At 38.9% G+C, this 18,383-nt stretch overlaps 1 protein-coding gene across 3 annotated transcripts in view; it reads right to left on the bottom strand.

The window, feature by feature from the left end:
* The window catches only part of SRC (SRC proto-oncogene, non-receptor tyrosine kinase), a 138,898-nt gene that overhangs the window by 27,784 nt on the left and 92,731 nt on the right, over positions 1-18,383 (bottom strand). For all 3 annotated transcript variants that reach the window (XM_053717439.1, XM_053717587.1, XM_053717509.1), the window contains 4 exons: positions 1,225-1,374; positions 528-683; positions 215-394; positions 55-131 (listed from right to left, as the gene is read on the bottom strand). In XM_053717439.1, the coding sequence (XP_053573414.1) occupies positions 55-131; positions 215-394; positions 528-683; positions 1,225-1,374 (563 nt within the window). The remainder of the gene's footprint in view (positions 1-54; positions 132-214; positions 395-527; positions 684-1,224; positions 1,375-18,383) is intronic.

Raw genomic sequence — 18,383 nt, 5'->3', positions numbered from 1 at the left:
GGGTAGCTTACTATACAATCTATACATCTCAAAACTCAGAAGACTATCACACACCTGTGCAGACATATCCACAAGCTGAGGGAGCCTCAAATAGCGCCCCATCTCACCCTTTAGGAAATCTAGCAGACTACCTGTATGGAAGAGACAAAACAGGTGTAAGCATTACTGAGCACCAGATGTATAAGTTCAATGGCTGCCATCTCCGTTCTCTAACCTTTGCTCATATATTCTGTCACAATATAGATTGGTTCCTCAGACACAACAGCATACAACTGGACAAGCTTTTCATGGCGAAGCTTCTTCATGACCTGGGCTTCCTGTAGAAAAGCCTCAGGTGACATAGTACCAGGCTTTAGCGTCTTAATAGCCACCCTTGTTGTTCCATTCCACGTGCCTAAAAACAGAACATACAAGTTCAGATGTACCGCTATTCAGAGTATTGTTGTTTTACTCCTCTACCAGATGTGTAAATAGCTGCTGTGGAGGAATTAGTATTCTAATTTTATGTTTTTGCAAAGAGCACTCACCCATCCACACCTCCCCAAAGCAACCCTGTCCAAGTTTTAACTCTAATCGCAGCGAGTCTCGTGGAATCTCCCAGGCATCCCTGGACAGCCCTTGGGTCTGAGGCTTTGAGGTGGGACATACAGTAGTGAGTCGGTGACACAGTCCATCTGCGTTCTCTGTTGGAAAATGAAAGCACAAGGACAAGAAAAAGTCGGTCAACAACAGAGGTAGAACAATAAGCTCCTTACCAACAACCAACTCATTAGTTCTTAGCATCCCTTGTCTATCAGATTATTCACACAACACCCCCTTTCCTCAAAAGGTCTGTTCTTCATGTACCAAACCATAGGATTTTCTCCTACACCATTATCCCTTCTGTAAAAAGTATTCTGCACATGATCATGTCAATGCCATTGTTCAATGTCCTAAAAAATTCACTCTCCAAACAATTATGAAGCTGATATCCTTCTCCCACACCAGCCCAAACAGGTTTCCTGTTCAACTACTCATACAGTTCTGCTTCACCATTACCTAATGTTCTCCAGATTAACCATCACATTCCCAAGATCTACTATATGTTTCTTCTTTCATTTACATTCACCCACTATTCTAAGTATTTCATCTTGTGTGTTCCTAACACCTTGTTCTTTTCCTCTCTCCTTTTTTCTGTTCATTTTCTCTGTGCATCCCAAGCCTCTCTATTGTAGAGACACTTACTGCTATAGTAGGCCACCAGTTGCTGCAAGTTGCTGAACTGAGTCCGAGATGTAATGTAGAAGCCGCCGCTGTCCAACTTCCTGATTTTGTAATGTTTGACATTCAGACCACGAGATGGGTCGTAATCAGAGACAGACAGACAGTACGCACCTAGAAATAGAGAAAGAGTGACCATGTCAAATAAAGTAGTGTATTTAATAAACTTTCATCTAATCTTGATAAACTGAGGCATCTTTGTTTAATCACCACATCACTACAAAACAAAAAAAAAATTATGCTTACCTGATAAAAAAAATTTTTACGGATACAGCGAGTCCACGGAATCATCAATTACTGTTGGGAATATCACTCCTGGCCAGCAGGAGGAGGCAAAGAGCTCCACAGCAAAGCTGTTATATGTCACTTCCCTTCCCACAATCCCCAGTTATTCAACCGAAGGAAAATGGAAATAACACAAGGTGTAGAGGTGCCTGAGGTTAAAGTTAAAAATAACTGTCTTAAAATAAAGGACGGGCAGCTGACTCATCGTATCCAGAAATAAATAAATTTATCAGGTAAGCATAAATTAGTTTTCTTTCCTAAGATACGGTGAGTCCACAGAATCATCAATTACTGTTGGGAACCAATACCCAAGCTAGAGGACACAGATGATTAGGGAGGGACAAGACAGTTAACCTAAACAGAAGGCACCACTGCTTGAAGAACCTTTCTCCCAAAAGAACCTTACCTGAGGCAAAAGAATCCAATTTGTAAAATTTGGACAGGGAATGCAGAAAAGACCAAGTTGCAGCCTTGCAAATCCATTCCACAGAAGCTTCATTTTTGAAAACCCAAAACATCACCTCCGCCTTGCACCGAAGGCAAAGAGAATGACTGAGGATTGTGGGAAGTGACATAACAGCTTTGCTGTGGTGCTCTTTGCCTCCTCCTGCAGGCCAGGAGTGATATTCCCAACAGTAATTGATGATTCTGTGGATTCACCGTATCTCAGGAAAGAAATGTAATGGACATAACATAACTTGTATAAATTGCGACATTTACACAATGATATAACTAGAGCTAGGTATAAAAACTTAGCACTCCCTAACAAACGAATAATCTGAGGCTCCCATGTTTTGCAACTCACTTGTGTCCAGTTATAAATCACTAACATGTGCACGCACTATTCCTAGTCCATGAACATATAGCTACTTAAAAAGAGCTTACACATTCCCCAGCATAGCTTCTTAGTGTTACTGAAGCTACAGTGAAGCAAACCAAATGCAAGTTAATAATTTAACCAGTTAACAGCACCCTCCTAAACAAGGAAATACACTGCATGTCTGTACACACTACTGATAGCTGCTTCTAGACTTTATGTCCTGTTTTGGTCTTTCCCCTTCTAACCTCTATGTAAGTCTGCTCATTAGTGTAAGTCTTTATGCCTAGCTCTCACTTTCGCCCTTTTTTCTTTTGCTCTTTGGACCTCATGTGTCACTTTGATATTTTACCCGTCACAGTTTCATTTACTCTGTCTAAACCCTCTCCCAGTTTCTTAGCTTCCCCTCCCATACTCCCTTGTCGCTCAGCATTTGTAACACTTGCACAAAGTATTTACAGTATCCTGACTCTCTTTCACTTTCAATATTGCCTTGTGTGTTTAATTCATTCCATAGAATTATAGGTCAGTGTTTACACACACACACTAAAAGGAGTTGTCTAATGTGCATCAGTGTAAAAGCAGGTCATGGGCACTTTTTGAGGTCTTTCACATCATACACTGAATTGACTTAAAAAAATTAAATGAATTAAAAGGAAACACCTAACACGCTCAGCAAACAAGTCTGATTCATTTAGGCTTAGGTCAGTGCCATATGCCCCTCTGAGAAATGTCTGCATCATACTGGTTTATGTATTAATACTCCCACTGAAAATAAGAGCCGCATAAATGTGGATTCTTTAACCCTTTAATTGAACATAACTGAATAATGGTTTTATAGATTATACATAATTATTGTGCCAGTGACCACATTGTTATGATTAAAGGGACATTATACACTAGCTTTTCCTTTGCATAAATGATTTGTAGAGGATTCATTTATATAGCCTATACATTTTTTTATATTATTTTTTTAAATGGATAGTTTTGCTTTTCTTTAAATAACATTGCACTGATTTTCAGACTCCTAACCAAGCCCCAAAGTTTTAGGAAAATACGGATGTATACTTCCCTCATCTCTGAAACATGCACTGGTCACACCTATCCCCAAAAAACCTTCCCTTGATCCAACCTCCCCAGCCAACTACCGCCCTATTTCCCTCCTCCCTCAAAGCTTCTCGAAAAACTAGTATATGAGCTCCTTATTTTACCCCCTTCTTCCAAAATCTCCACCCCCAATCTCTCTATAACCGTCGACAACTCCGTCATTACCCCTACCCCGCATGCCCGATGTCTCGGGGTCACATTTGACTCAAATCTTTCTTTCACTCCACACATTCAGTCCTTGGCTAAAGTCTGCCGCTTCCACCTCAAAAACACCCCTAAAATTAGACATTTCCTTACACAAGACACAACTAAGATTTTAATCCACTCTCTCATCCTTTCCCTCCTCAATTACTGCAACTCTGTCCTCTTGTCTCCCCACCTGCTGCCTAGCTCCATTACAATCCATAATGAATGCCTCTGCCAGACTCATCTTCTTTACACGTCGCTCTTCATCTGCTGCACCTCTCTGCCAATCCCTTCACTGGCTTCCTCTTGCCTCTAGGATTAAACACAAAATTCTCACTCTGACATACAAAGCCCTCAACTGCACTGCTCCCCCCTATATCTCAGACCTTGTCTCCAGATACTCTCCCTCCCGTCCCCTTGGCTCTGCTCATGACCTCCTACTCTCCTCCTCTCTGGTTACCTCATCGCACTCCCGTTTACAGGACTTCTCCAGACTGGCTCCCATCTTGTGGAACTCTGCCTCACTCTACAAGACTCTTCCCTAGTTTTGAAAGCTTCAAGCGCTCCCTAAAGACTCTACTGTTCAGGATGAATACAACCTACACTAACCTTTCTTTATACCAGTTCCTCTCCTCCATTACTATAACCCTGAACCCCCTTAGCATGTAAGCCTAAGAGTCCAGCTGTTTGTAGTTCACCTTCTTAAGAGCTGACTACAACAGTGCAACTCTTGGCAGGGCCCTCTACCCATTTGATCCCTATAATTATTTTGTTGTGCTCCACATTTGTTTATAGCGCTGCAGAATCTGTTGGCGCTCTACAAATAACTAATAATAATAATAATAATAATAATAATAATCATATACCTACTCCAGCTTGCTCCTGTTTGTGTAAAGAGTCTTTTCATATGCAGAGGAAGAGGGGGGGGGGGGGGGTTCTGCTTTTTTGCTATAGAACCACTTTCAGTGGGTGTTCCAGCTAACCTTTTCAACGGAGCTTAACTGTGAGCTTCTAAGTAAGCTTTTAAACTGTTTAATATAGGATTTTTATATCAGTATCTGTGCAAATTATTATTTATAGTAGTGTCTATTACATGCAGTTATATGAAGATTGGTGTACACTGTCCCTTTAACCTTAATTATAAGCAAGTTAATATTTATAAGGAGGTTATATTATACTATGACAGAGAGACATTAAAGAAACATTGTACTGTAAAATGGCTTTCCTCTTAAAACTGATAGAAAGGTCAAAATTTAAATGTGTATAAATGCATTTAAAAAATTTTATAGACGCATTTTTGCAATACATGTCTTAGCAAAAAATGCTTCTAATAAAAGTTATTGTTTTTTGGCAGCATATGCACATATGCTGTGAGGGCCCGTGCGCCATTATTCAAGCTCAGAGAGCTGCTGGTGGTCTGTATTGTGTCTGAAGACTTAATATGTGTCATATAAGTAGGCTGACCATATTGCCGCTTTAAGAAGGGAAACACATGAAAAATACATGTCAGGGTTCTTATACAAGACATTTCTTTAAACAGCCCTGGAAACAGCCCTGACATATGTATTTTTCATGTGTGTCCCTTTTTAAAGCGGCAATATGGTCAGTCTACTAAGCCACTGCTGACGTGTAGTGTTTGAATACTGGTGCACCGGGCCTCACACCATATGTGCATATGCTGCTGAAAACAGTTCTAACATTCACTAGATGCATTTTTGTTATTGGAAATATATTGCAAATATGCTTAAATTTAAAAATATAATATGCATTCATGCACATTTCAATTTTGACCTATAACTTTAATGTGTTCCAATGACTTGTGATACCAGTTATCATAACCTGTATGAGAAATTGCTCCTTTAGGTTTATATATTTGTAAATATATGCATTTTTATTAATTGAAATCACAGCCAATTGAAATTGTCTGAGCTTGCAGGGAGAACAGTTCTCAATTGTTACAGAAACCAATTGAAAATTAACATTTTAGCACTTATCTACAGCAGTATAGGTGGCAAAATAAGCTGTTTTTAAAAGGTAAAGGAGCTATATGTAAACTATTTTAATACACTCCAGATGGTAAAACTGACCATGGGAAGCAGAAAAATGTTCCTAAAAATGTCCCTAAAAAAAACTGCATACAAAAGGCTCTTAAATGGTTAAAAAAATAAAAAAATAAAGTCAAGCAAAATGTGTACCGTTAGCTGTAAAGCCTTGTGTTATTTATCTTCGTTTTATTTTGATGGTCAATTAGATACAGATATAAATGCACATAGCAAACAAGCACTGTGCATCATGCAAGCCTGGTTCTGAATACCATGGAAAATCACTCCCAGCAGTAGAAAAACTACAACTTTTAAATTAAATTAATGAAAAGTTCATTGCTATTTTACTGTGCATAACTAAATATTTTATGGGGAAATAAAAGTTGAGGTTTAGTGTCCTTTATAAAGGTAAAACATTTACACCTTTTTTGCCAGTGTGACCTTGTGTTTGACCTCAAGACCACTCCTAAGCTACAGGGACAACAGCAGCTCCTCTGGTGCAGGCAGAACATCACATGACAGGAGCTACAACACTGAAGAGTCAGGGAATGGCAGTATGATTAAAGTGAATGTAAATTTTGATGCTAAAGTGCCCGGTTTTTAAAAATTTGATTAAAACCAGGAGCACTTTAATTCATCAAAATTTACATTTCACTCGTGAAAAAATACTTACCTTTTAAACTTGACAGTCGCTCCAGCTTCCCCCGGTCGTCGCAAAGCCATTTCTGACGTAAGAAATGATGGATCGGTCATCCTCCAATCACGGCTCCCCCCCCCCCCCCCCCCCCCCGGGGAATCAGTGTCTGATTCAAAGCCGTGATTGGAGGAAGCCGGATTCCTCATTTTAGACCCAGGGAGAGGCTTTGCGATGGGTAGAGGAAGCTGGAGCGGCTGTCAAAATTAAAAGGTAAGTTTTTTTTTCACAACAGGAGTGAAATGTAAATTGATGAATTAAAGGGACAGTACACTGTAAAATTGTTTTTCCATAAATGTATTTTAAATGACTTGTTATACCAACTGCAGAGTATAAAATATTTGAGAAATTGAATTTTCGGGTTTATTTGTGTATTATTATTATTATATTTTATTTATTAAGCGCCAACATATTCAGTAACGCTGTCCATGGATACAATTCATTTAAATAAAACAATACAAGACTTGTAAGATACAGGACACAATTTACAAACACATACAGGAGGGATTGAGGGCCCTATTCCCGTGGGAACTTACAATCTAGAAGGGACGGAGGTTGAGAAACAGGAGGTGAGGACTGCAAGATTGAGAAGGATGTTAATACAGAGTTAGATGAGGGAAATGTTTAGGTAAGTGAAATTAATTTATTATTGAGTTGGGTGGTAGGCTTCCCTGAACAGAAAAGTCTTCAGGGAGCATTTAAAGGAAGAAAGATTAGGGCAAAGCCTGACAGCACGAGGGAGAGTGTTCCAGAGGGTAGGTACGACAGAAGTCCTGCAGTCTAGCACGAGAGGAGGTGATAGTTGCGGATGCAAGGAGCAGGTCATTGTTGGATCTTAGTGGATGGGCTGGAGTATACTTGTCTATTAGAGAGGATAGGTAGAGGGGGGCGGTGTTGGTGAGCGCTTTGTATGTTAGGGTGAGAATTTTGAATTTAATTCTGCTGTAAATGGGGAGCCAATGAAGGGACTCAGAGAGGTGCAGCAGATACAGATCTATGGGAAAGGTGGATCAGCCTGGCAGAGGCATTTAGGATGGATTGAAGGGGGGAGAGGCGGGAAAGAGGAAGGCCAGCGAGTAGGTTGTTGCAGTAGTCAAGTCGGGAGATAACAAGGGAGTGGATTATTTGCTTTGTTGTGTCAGCGCTCAGAAAAGGGCGAATTTTTGAAATATTGCATAGATGATTGCGGCAGGATGTAGAAAGCAATTGGATATGGGGGATGAAGGATATGTTTGAGTCAAGTGTGACTCCGAGGCAGCGGACTTGGGGCGATGGGGAAATGGTGATGCCGTCAACAGGGATAGAGAAGTCAGAAGTCGGCGTAGAGCTTGAGGGGGGGATAAGAAGGAGCTCAGTCTTGGACATGTTAATCTTTAGGTGGTGAGAGGCCATCCAGGAAGAAATACCAGATAAGCAGTTGCTGACATGAGAGAGGACAGAGGGAGAGAGAGCAGGGGTGGAAAGGTAGATCTGGGTGTCATCAGCATAGAGGTGATATTTGAAACCATAACTATTGATAAGTTTACCTAGCGAAGAAGTATAGATGGAGAAGAGTAAATTGTGTATCTGAAGTAGCTGGTTTTGTGCTTTGAAACCACAGCCTATTACAATGGGTTGAGCTTCAGGTAATATCAGATCTCATTATGTTATCACTTTCATGTACACAGACTTGCTTCCTTATCTTATAGTTGTCTGGAACACCAAAGCTCAATACATAGAGAGAACAATGGAAAATTATTATTACTTAACTATCCTGCATCCAACTGAGAGAGTAATCTCTTCTGCTGGCTGTGTATACTTAGGCTTGTCAATAGTGTATACGCCAGTATCAAAACTTTCAGTATAGGTTGGGAAACCACAAGCTAAATCAGCTATTTCAAATGCTGAAATATGAGTAAAGGAGCTACTTGCAACCAATTTAATACACTCTAGCAGGTAAAAAAGATAATTGGGAATAATTTAAAGGGGAGAAAGTTTTTGGGTGAACTGTCCCTTTAAAGTGCCCCTGTTTTTAATCAAATTTTTAAAAACCGGGCACTTTAGCATCAAAATTTACATTCACTTTAAATCAGGGCCCAACAAACCAGGAGCCACTAGAAATTTACCCCTGGCTCCTAATTTTTTGGTGTTAATTTTCCATATATCTATATACAAATACCTCTGTCTGGCTCTTTAAAGGGACATTTCAGCAAAAAATGTATTCCACATGGATGCATTTTACTTTTTAAAAGAAGCATTTTTGTAATATACATGAATTAGCAAAAATGCTTTTAATAAAAGCTATAGATGTTTCAAAAGTGTATTTAAGTATGCACCGTGCACCAGCATTTTAAACACAGCACTTGCTCAGAGAGCCTAAGGTGCTTGTACCATCTGTTAAAGACTCAATTTGATAATTGATGACAAGATACAATCCCCACTGGTGCTCTGAGCAGCTGCAATATTTAAAATGCTGGCACACTGAGAAAATCTTGCTATTCTTCACATGCAGGTGCAGAGAAAAATGTTAACATTAAAATAGTGATAACTTTTACTAGAAACATTTTTTCCAATACATTTATATTGCAAAGATGTTTCTATTCAAAGATGTTATTCATCTATGTGCATTTAAATTTTGACCGGAATGTCCCTTTAACTTAACAGATTTATCGTCCCCTGAATAAAATGCAACCAAAAGTACACTTTACAACTTCTTCCCCCTCATCTAGCACAGCTAAACAAAATGTCACACACTGATTAATGAATGGGCGTCTATTTTAAAACTTGCTTTATATGCAGTCTATGATGTGGTCTTGTCTGAACTCCGTTAATGTTAAAAAAAAAATAAAAAAAAATAAAAAAAAAATAAACACTTTATGGCTAGATTATGAGTTGTGCGTTAGGCTTAAAAAGCAGTGTTAGCCGGTCCTAACGTGCTTTTTAAAGCCCGCTGGTATTACGAGTCTTGCAGGTACAGGTGTACCGCTCACTTTTTTGGCCAGACTTGGAAATACCGCAAATCCACTTACGTAAATTGCGTATCCTCTTTTTTTTCAATGGGACTTGCATAGCGCCGGTATTACGAGTCTGCCAAAAAGTGAGCGGTAGACCCTCTCCTGTCAAGACTGGTGCCGCATTTTAAAGTCAGTAGTTAAGAGTTTTACACTACAACGCCCGCCGTAGCATAAAACTATTAACTAAAGTGCTAAAAAGTACACTAACACCCATAAACTACCTATTAACCCCTAAACCGAGGCCCTCCCGCATCGCAAACACTAAAATAATTTTTTTAACCCCTAATCTGCCGAACCGGACATCGCCGCCAATATAATATATTAACCCCTAAACTGCCGCACTCCCGCCTCGCAAACATTAGTTAAATATTATTAACCCCTAATCTGCCATCCCGAACATTGCCGACACCTACCTACATTTATCAACCCCTAATCTGCCGCCCCAACGTCGCTGCCACTATACTAAAGTTATTAACCCCTAAATCTAAGTCTAACCCTAACCCCCCCTAACTTAAATATAATTAAAAGAAATCTAAATAAAAATTACTATCATTAACTAAATTATTCCTATTTAAAACTAAATACTTACCTGTAAAATAAACCCTAAGCTAGCTACAATATAACTAATAGTTACATTGTATCTAGCTTAGGGTTTATTTTACAGGCAAGTTTGTATTTATTTTAACTAGGTACAATAGTTATTAACTATTTACCAACTACCTAGCTAAAATAAATACAAATTTACCTGTAAAATAAAACCTAACCTAAGTTACACTAACACTACACTATAATTAAATTATTTCCCTAAATTAAATAAAATTAGCTAAAGTACAAAAAAACCCCCCCACTAAATTACAGAAAATAAAACAAAGAATTTTAAACTAATTACAACTAATCTAATCCTCCTAACAAAATAACCCACCCCCCCCAAAAATAAAAAAGCCCTACCCTACTTCCAATCAGCCAATAGAATGCCAGCTCAATCCTATTGGCTGATTGGATCAGCCAACAGGATTGAACTTCAATCCTATTGGCTGATTGCAGTCAATAGGATTTTTTCTACCTTAATTCTGATTGGCTGATAGAATTCTATCAGCCAATCGGATTTGAAGGGACGCCATCTTGGGTGACGTCATTTAAGGGAACCTTCATTCAGTGTTAGCCGTTGATGAAGAGGATGCTCCGCGTTGGATGTCTTGAAGATGGACCCGTTCCGGATGGATGAAGATAGAAGATGCCGTCTGGATGAAGACTTCTTCCCGTCTGGGGGACCACTTCGCCCAGCTTGGATGAAGACTTCTCCCGGCTTCGTTGAGGACTTCGACCCGGTTGGATGAAGACTTCTTTCGGTAAGGTGATCTTCAAAGGGTTAGTGTTAGGTTTTTTTAAAGGGGGTATTGGGTGGGTTTTAGAGTAGAGTTGGTTGTGTGGGTGGGGGGGTTTTAATGTTGGGGGGGGGGAATTTGAAATTTATTTACTTTTTACAGGTAAAAGAGCCGATTTTCAAAAAACAAATAGCCCTTAAAAGGGCCGCAAAAAGGCCCTTTTAAGGGCTATTTGTAATTTAGTGTAGGGTAGGGATTCTTTTATTTTTTATTTTGTTAAGGTGATTAGATTAGGTGTACTGTAATTAGTTTAAACATGTTGTAATTTGTTTATTATTTTCTGTAATTTAGAGTTTGTTTTTTGTACTTTAGCTAATTTTAATTGTATTTAATTTAGGGAGATAATTTAATTATAGTGTAGCGTTAAGTGTTAGTGTAACTTAGGTTAGGTTTTATTTTAGCTAGGTATTTATTAAATAGTTAATAACTATTTAGTAACTATTCTACCTAGTTAAAATAAATACAAACTTGCCTGTAAAATAAAAATAAACCCTAAGCTAGATACAATGTAACTATTAGTTATATTGTAGCTAGCTTAGGGTTTATTTTACAGTTAAGTATTTAGTTTTAAATAGGAATAATTTAGTTAATGATAGTAATTTTATTTAGATTTAAATTATATTTAAGTTGGGGGGGTTAGGGTTATACTTAGGTTTAGGGGTTAATAAATTTAGAATCGTGGCGGCGACGAGGGAGGCAGATTAGGGGTTAATAAATATAATGTAGGTGTCTTCGATGTTGGGGCAGAGAGGATGTTATTCATCTATGTGCATTTAAATTTTGACCAGAATGTCCCTTTAACTTAACAGATTTATCGTCCCCTGAATAAAATGCAACCAAAAGTACACTTTACAACTTCTTCCCCCTCATCTAGCACAGCTAAACAAAATGTCACACACTGATTAATGAATGGGCGTCTATTTTAAAACTTGCTTTATATGCAGTCTATGATGTGGTCTTGTCTGAACTCCGTTAATGTTAAAAAAAAAAAATAATAAATAAAAAAAAAATAAACACTTTATGGCTAGATTATGAGTTGTGCGTTAGGCTTAAAAAGCAGCGTTAGCAGGTCCTAACGTGCTTTTTAAAGCCCGCTGGTATTACGAGTCTTGCAGGTACAGGTGTACCGCTTACTTTTTTGGCCAGACTTGGAAATACCGCAAATCCACTTACGTAAATTGCGTATCCTCTTTTTTTTTCAATGGGACTTGCATAGCGCCGGTATTACGAGTCTGCCAAAAAGTGAGCGGTAGACCCTCTCCTGTCAAGACTGGTGCCGCATTTTAAAGTCAGTAGTTAAGAGTTTTACACTACAACGCCCGCCGTAGCATAAAACTATTAACTAAAGTGCTAAAAAGTACACTAACACCCATAAACTACCTATTAACCCCTAAACCGAGGCCCTCCCGCATCGCAAACACTAAAATAATTTTTTTAACCCCTAATCTGCCGAACCGGACATCGCCGCCAATATAATATATTAACCACTAAACTGCCGCACTCCCGCCTCGCAAACATTAGTTAAATATTATTAACCCCTAATCTGCCGTCCCGAACATTGCCGACACCTACCTACATTTATTAACCCCTAATCTGCCACCCCCAACGTCGCCGCCACTATACTAAAGTTATTAACCCCTAAATCTAAGTCTAACCCTAACCCCCCCTAACTTAAATATAATTAAAAGAAATCTAAATAAAAATTACTATCATTAACTAAATTATTCCTATTTAAAACTAAATACTTACCTGTAAAATAAACCCTAAGCTAGCTACAATATAACTAATAGTTACATTGTATCTAGCTTAGGGTTTATTTTTATTTTACAGGCAAGTTTGTATTTATTTTAACTAGGTACAATAGTTATTAACTATTTACCAACTACCTAGCTAAAATAAATACAAATTTACCTGTAAAATAAAACCTAACCTAAGTTACACTAACACTACACTATAATTAAATTATTTCCCTAAATTAAATAAAATTAGCTAAAGTACAAAAAAAAAACCCCACTAAATTACAGAAAATAAAACAAATTACAAGATTTTTAAACTAATTACAACTAATCTAATCCTCCTAACAAAATAACCCACCCCCCCAAAAAAATAAAAAAGCCCTACCCTACTTCCAATCAGCCAATAGAATGCCAGCTCAATCCTATTGGCTGATTGGATCAGCCAACAGGATTGAACTTCAATCCTATTGGCTGATTGCAGTCAATAGGATTTTTTCTACCTTAATTCTGATTGGCTGATAGAATTCTATCAGCCAATCGGATATGAAGGGACGCCATCTTGGATGACGTCATTTAAGGGAACCTTCATTCAGTGTTAGCCGTCGATGAAGAGGATGCTCCGCGTTGGATGTCTTGAAGATGGACCCGCTCCGGATGGATGAAGATAGAAGATGCCGTCTGGATGAAGACTTCTTCCCGTCTGGGGGACCACTTCACCCAGCTTGGATGAAGACTTCTCCCGGCTTCGTTGAGGACTTCGACCCGGTTGGATGAAGACTTCTTCCGGTAAGGTGATCTTCAAGGGGTTAGTGTTAGGTTTTTTTAAAGGGGGTATTGGGTGGGTTTTAGAGTAGAGTTGGTTGTGTGGGTTTTAATGTTGGGGGGGGGGGGGGAATTTGTAATTTATTTACTTTTTACAGGTAAAAGAGCCGATTTTCAAAAACAAATAGCCCTTAAAAGGGCAGCAAAAGGCCCTTTTAAGGGCTATTTGTAATTTAGTGTAGGGTAGGGATTCTTTTATTTTTTATTTTGTTAGGGGGATTAGATTAGGTGTACTGTACTTTAAATTATATTTAAGTTGGGGGGGTTAGGGTTATGCTTAGGTTTAGGGGTTAATAAATTTAGAATCGTGGCTGCGGCGACGAGGGAGGCAGATTAGGGGTTAATAAATATAATGTAGGTGTCTTCGATGTTGGGGCAGCAAATTAGGGGTAAATAAGTATAATGTAGGTGGCAGCGATGTCGGGAGCGGCAGATTAGGGGTTAATAGTTATAATGTAGGTGTCGGCGATGTCGGGGGCGGCAGATTAGTGGTTAATAATTGTAAGATTAGGGGTGTTTGGACTCGGGGTTCATGTTAGGGTGTTAGGTGTAGACATATCTTTTATTTCCCCATAGGAATCAATGGGGCTGCATTAGGACTTAGACTTTTTTTCACCCGGCTCTCCCCGTTGATTCCTATGGGAAAATCGCACACGAGCACGTTACACCAGCTCACCTCTAACGTAAGCAGAGCTGGTATTGGAGTGAGATGTGGAGCAAAATTTTGCTCTACCCTCACTTTTTGTCTGTTAACGCCGGGTTTGTAAAAACCAGTCATACCAGCGCTGTCTGTAAGTGAGCGGTGAGCATAAACTGCTCGTTAGCACCGCATAGCCTCTAACGCAAAACTCGTAATCTAGGTGTTAATGTTTCAGGAACTTGTTGAATTAATCATAGCTGACTGAAGATCCTCTTTCCTGTCTAGAAGTTACGAAGGTTTATTCTTTTACGAAGACAGTCACAATTAACCAAGTACATTTAAAAGGACAATGCATATAAAAAAAAAAAAAAGACTGTTAGAGAGATTACATTGAAAATATGAAGTTTGACATCATTTAGCACACAATTTATTATAGTCCGTAATCATTTATTGGTAATGTATTCATCCAAAATGTTATTGCCCTTTGTGTGAAGGCTTATGGTTGGAAAATACTGTTCAAAACACATACAGTATATTTCATGCACATTATATAATTAGTAAGCAAAATAACCACAATCATCAGGTATAGAAATTCAAGTCCTAAGTGTTCATGACAGACAATAGAATATGAAAATAAAATAAAAAAAACAGAATATGTTGCTATTGACTTGTAAACAAGAACAGAACGAGAAAGGAGGAAACTCCCAGATGAATGTGTAAAATCAGAACAATAATCTAGAAGCCATAAGACACTAAAGGATACATTCTGCGGAAGGTAACACAGACAGCTGCTGAGCCCTTAGATTCAGATCTCAGGATAGGTAGAAATTAAAAAAGGTAAATTATTGGGTCATCAAATTGCATAGGGTGTAAAAATCTCACCACAAAACGAAGAACAATTTGCTAAACCTCTAATGTAGTTCATTCTTCTAGAGGGCAGCAAGGTTTAAATGGGGCATTAACCCTTTAAGGACACAGCTTTCAGTTTGCTCAATTGTTTTATGACGGAAAAATTCCGTGATATGTCCTTAAGAGGTTAAGCTATAGAATACATACTACCTATACTACCTATACTACCTATACTATTTTTTCCCTCCAGTTCCTGGCAACCCTTTACAGAGCTGCTAATTTTTTTTTTAACCCCCTTAAGGATGCTCCACATTTTCATACACCACGTTAGATATTTTCAATGACAGAAGAGGAGCACATCCACAGATCGGTGACGTTGCGAAAACATCAGCAGCATCACTGATATTACAGGCTACATCAAAATGTGGTGCCTAGTATGAAAACACGGAGCTTAATGAACTGACATTTGTAAAGGGTTAAAATAAAAAAGTCACAATGCAGACTTCACAAGTCTAACCTTGCCACACCTATCCCTAACGCGCCTCTGCATAGGTGAGAAGAGATTGTAAAATGGCAGCAGCTAGTTTTGTCACTCTAGTAACAAGTACACATTGACTTCTGTATAGAGTTTGACTACTGAAAAACAATTACAGCAAACAAGATGCTAAGCTTTTCCGACAGTTTTCACACTCTGTTATGTCAAAATTATTGCAAGGCTATGTCTATTAAAATCATAATTTATTTGTATAGCGCTGCCAGGGTACATAATGAACACACGTTTTATCTATCAGCGTTTTGTTTTTCAATGAATCAGACTAAACAAATGAATACATAAGGAAGAGAGCTCTGCTCCAAAGAGCTTCCAATCTACAGACTAGAGTCATTTTATGGTACTTTATGTCCCTTTAGACATAACCAGAGATTATTTAAAGCCATATATGACATTGTACATTTTTCCTATGTAAAAAAATAAAACATAAAACAGTATATTGAACGAACTTGCAGTCCCGAGGAGAGGTCTTAGATTATCTCACCAGACCAGCTTTAGAGAAGAATAAGAGCCTAAGTGAGCACACAAAGCTTATATCATTCTAAACTCACCAAACTTTAATAAAGGACGATTACTCTCAATTTCTATAAAGAAAATAAAAAGTACTATAAAGTATAATTATTTCATTTATAAAGCAACAACGGGATATGGGCTGAGTACTGGTTTAATTGCATATCCAGTAACAGAGTTTGTTTCCATTGAGAATAATGAGGGCTCTTCTCAAAGAATTTATAAATTGAGATAGATAGATATCTATAGATATCATGATGGATAGTCACCCAAGGCTGAAGCAAGAGTTTTCTTCAAGAATAAAAGGTAACCTAAGAATAAATGATAGTCATTACCTCACTCAAGAGATAGCCCTTGGGAAACAAGACGGCTATAAGGTGGCAACTGAAAGATTAAACAGACCAAATATGTTTACAATGGAAAAGGGTCACTGGATCTCTGATGAAGAAATTCATTCTAACTTTGAAATGTTTAAAGGGACACTAAACCCAAAAAAAATCTCTCAAGATTCAAGTAGAGAATACAGTTTTAAACAACATTCCAATTTACTTGTATTATCTAATTTGCTTCATTCCTTAGATATACTTTGCTGAAGAAATAGCAATTCACATGTGTGAGCCAATCACACGAGGCATCCATATGAAGCAACCAATCAGCAGCCACTGAGCCTATCTAGATATGCTTTTCAGCAAAGTATATCAAGAGAATTAAGCAAATTAGATAATAGAAGTAAATTAGAAAGTCGTTTATAATTGTACAGGTAGCCCTCAGTTTACGCCGGGGTTAGGTTCCAGAAGGAATGGTTGTAAATCGAAACCGTTGTAAATAAGTCAATGGGAAGTGAGGGAGATAGGTTCCAGGCCCCTCTCAAAATTGTCATAAGTAACACCTAATACATTATTTTTAAAGCTTTAAAATTAAGACTTTAAATGTTAAACAGCATTATAAACCTAGTAAAATAATCACACAACACAGAATAAATAATTAAACTAAGTTAAATGAACAAAAATATTTGCTAAACAGCATTATAAACCTAATAAAATAATCACACAACACAGACTTCACTTAAATTTTTCTTCAAACAGTTCTTTCTATGCATTCCAATCTGGACTGATTTATAGACAGGAAGATCTTGTTCCTTTGAAATCTGCTCGATAGCTCAGGTCTGGTTAAACTAATTAATTTCAGCTTGCTTGTCTTTGCTGCAACACAAGCGGACAGCTCCACCTACTAGCTATTTTAATAAATGCACTGCTTCTCAATGCTTTTCAATAGCAGTCACATGACTGGAAAAAAAGGTTGTTATTCTGAAACGGTGTAAATTGAACCGTTGTAAAACGAGGGCCACCTGTATTCTCTTTCTAAATCATGAAAGAAAAAAATTGGGTTTCATGTCCCTTTAAGGATCGACAACCTCATCTTTACATAAGTGCCGATTTAACTTGCAGACCCGGGAGTTTTCTCCGAGTTGGCTTTTAACCCTTCAATGTCTGATTCAGCCAACATTCAATTTTAATTTAGCTTTGCTACTTACAAATACTTTATATGGACTGAGGTTATACGTATGAGTGGGGTCTATTAGAGTACTAGAGTATTGTCACTACACTATATATTAGTACTTCTCCTGTCTGTTCATCTTTCCTGAGCACCGTGAAAAATACAGAGGATCCCCACCAGCTAGCCCTAACAGAGGATCCCCACCAGCTAGCCCTAACAGAGGATCCCCACCAGCTAGCCCTAACAGAGGATCCCCACCAGCTAGCCCTAACAGAGGATCCCCACCAGCTAGCCCTAACAGAGGATCCCCACCAGCTAGCCCTAACAGAGGATCCCCACCAGCTAGCCCTAACAGAGGATCCCCACCAGCTAGCCCTAACAGAGGATCCCCACCAGCTAGCCCTAACAGAGGATCCACACCAGCTAGCCCTAACAGAGGATCCCCACCAGCTAGCCCTAACAGAGGATCCCCACCAGCTAGCCCTAACAGAGGATCCTCACCAGCTAGCCCTAACAGAGGATACCTACCAGCTAGCCCTAACAGAGGATCCCCACCAGCTAGCCCTAACAGAGGATCCTCACCAGCTAGCCCTAACAGAGGATACCTACCAGCTAGCCCTAACAGAGGATCCCCACCAGCTAGCCCTAACAGAGGATCCCTACCAGCTAGCCCTAACAGAGGATACCTACCAGCTAGCCCTAACAGAGGATACCTACCAGCTAGCCCTAACAGAAGATACCTACCAGCTAGCCCTAACAGAGGATACCTACCAGCTAGCCCTAACAGAGGATACCTACCAGCTAGCCCTAACAGAGGATACCTACCAGCTAGCCCTAACAGAGGATCCCTACCAGCTAGCCCTAACAGAGGATCCCTACCAGCTAGCCCTAACAGAGGATCCCTACCAGCTAGCCCTAACAGAGGATCCCTACCAGCTAGCCCTAACAGAGGATCCCTAACAGAGGATACCTACCAGCTAGCCCTAACAGAGGATACCTACCAGCTAGCC

Source organism: Bombina bombina, chromosome 1 (assembly GCF_027579735.1).
Source record: "Bombina bombina isolate aBomBom1 chromosome 1, aBomBom1.pri, whole genome shotgun sequence".
Lineage (NCBI taxonomy): Eukaryota > Metazoa > Chordata > Amphibia > Anura > Bombinatoridae > Bombina > Bombina bombina.
Note: the sequence above shows the minus strand (reverse complement) of the source record. Positions and strands in the feature narration are given on the sequence as shown.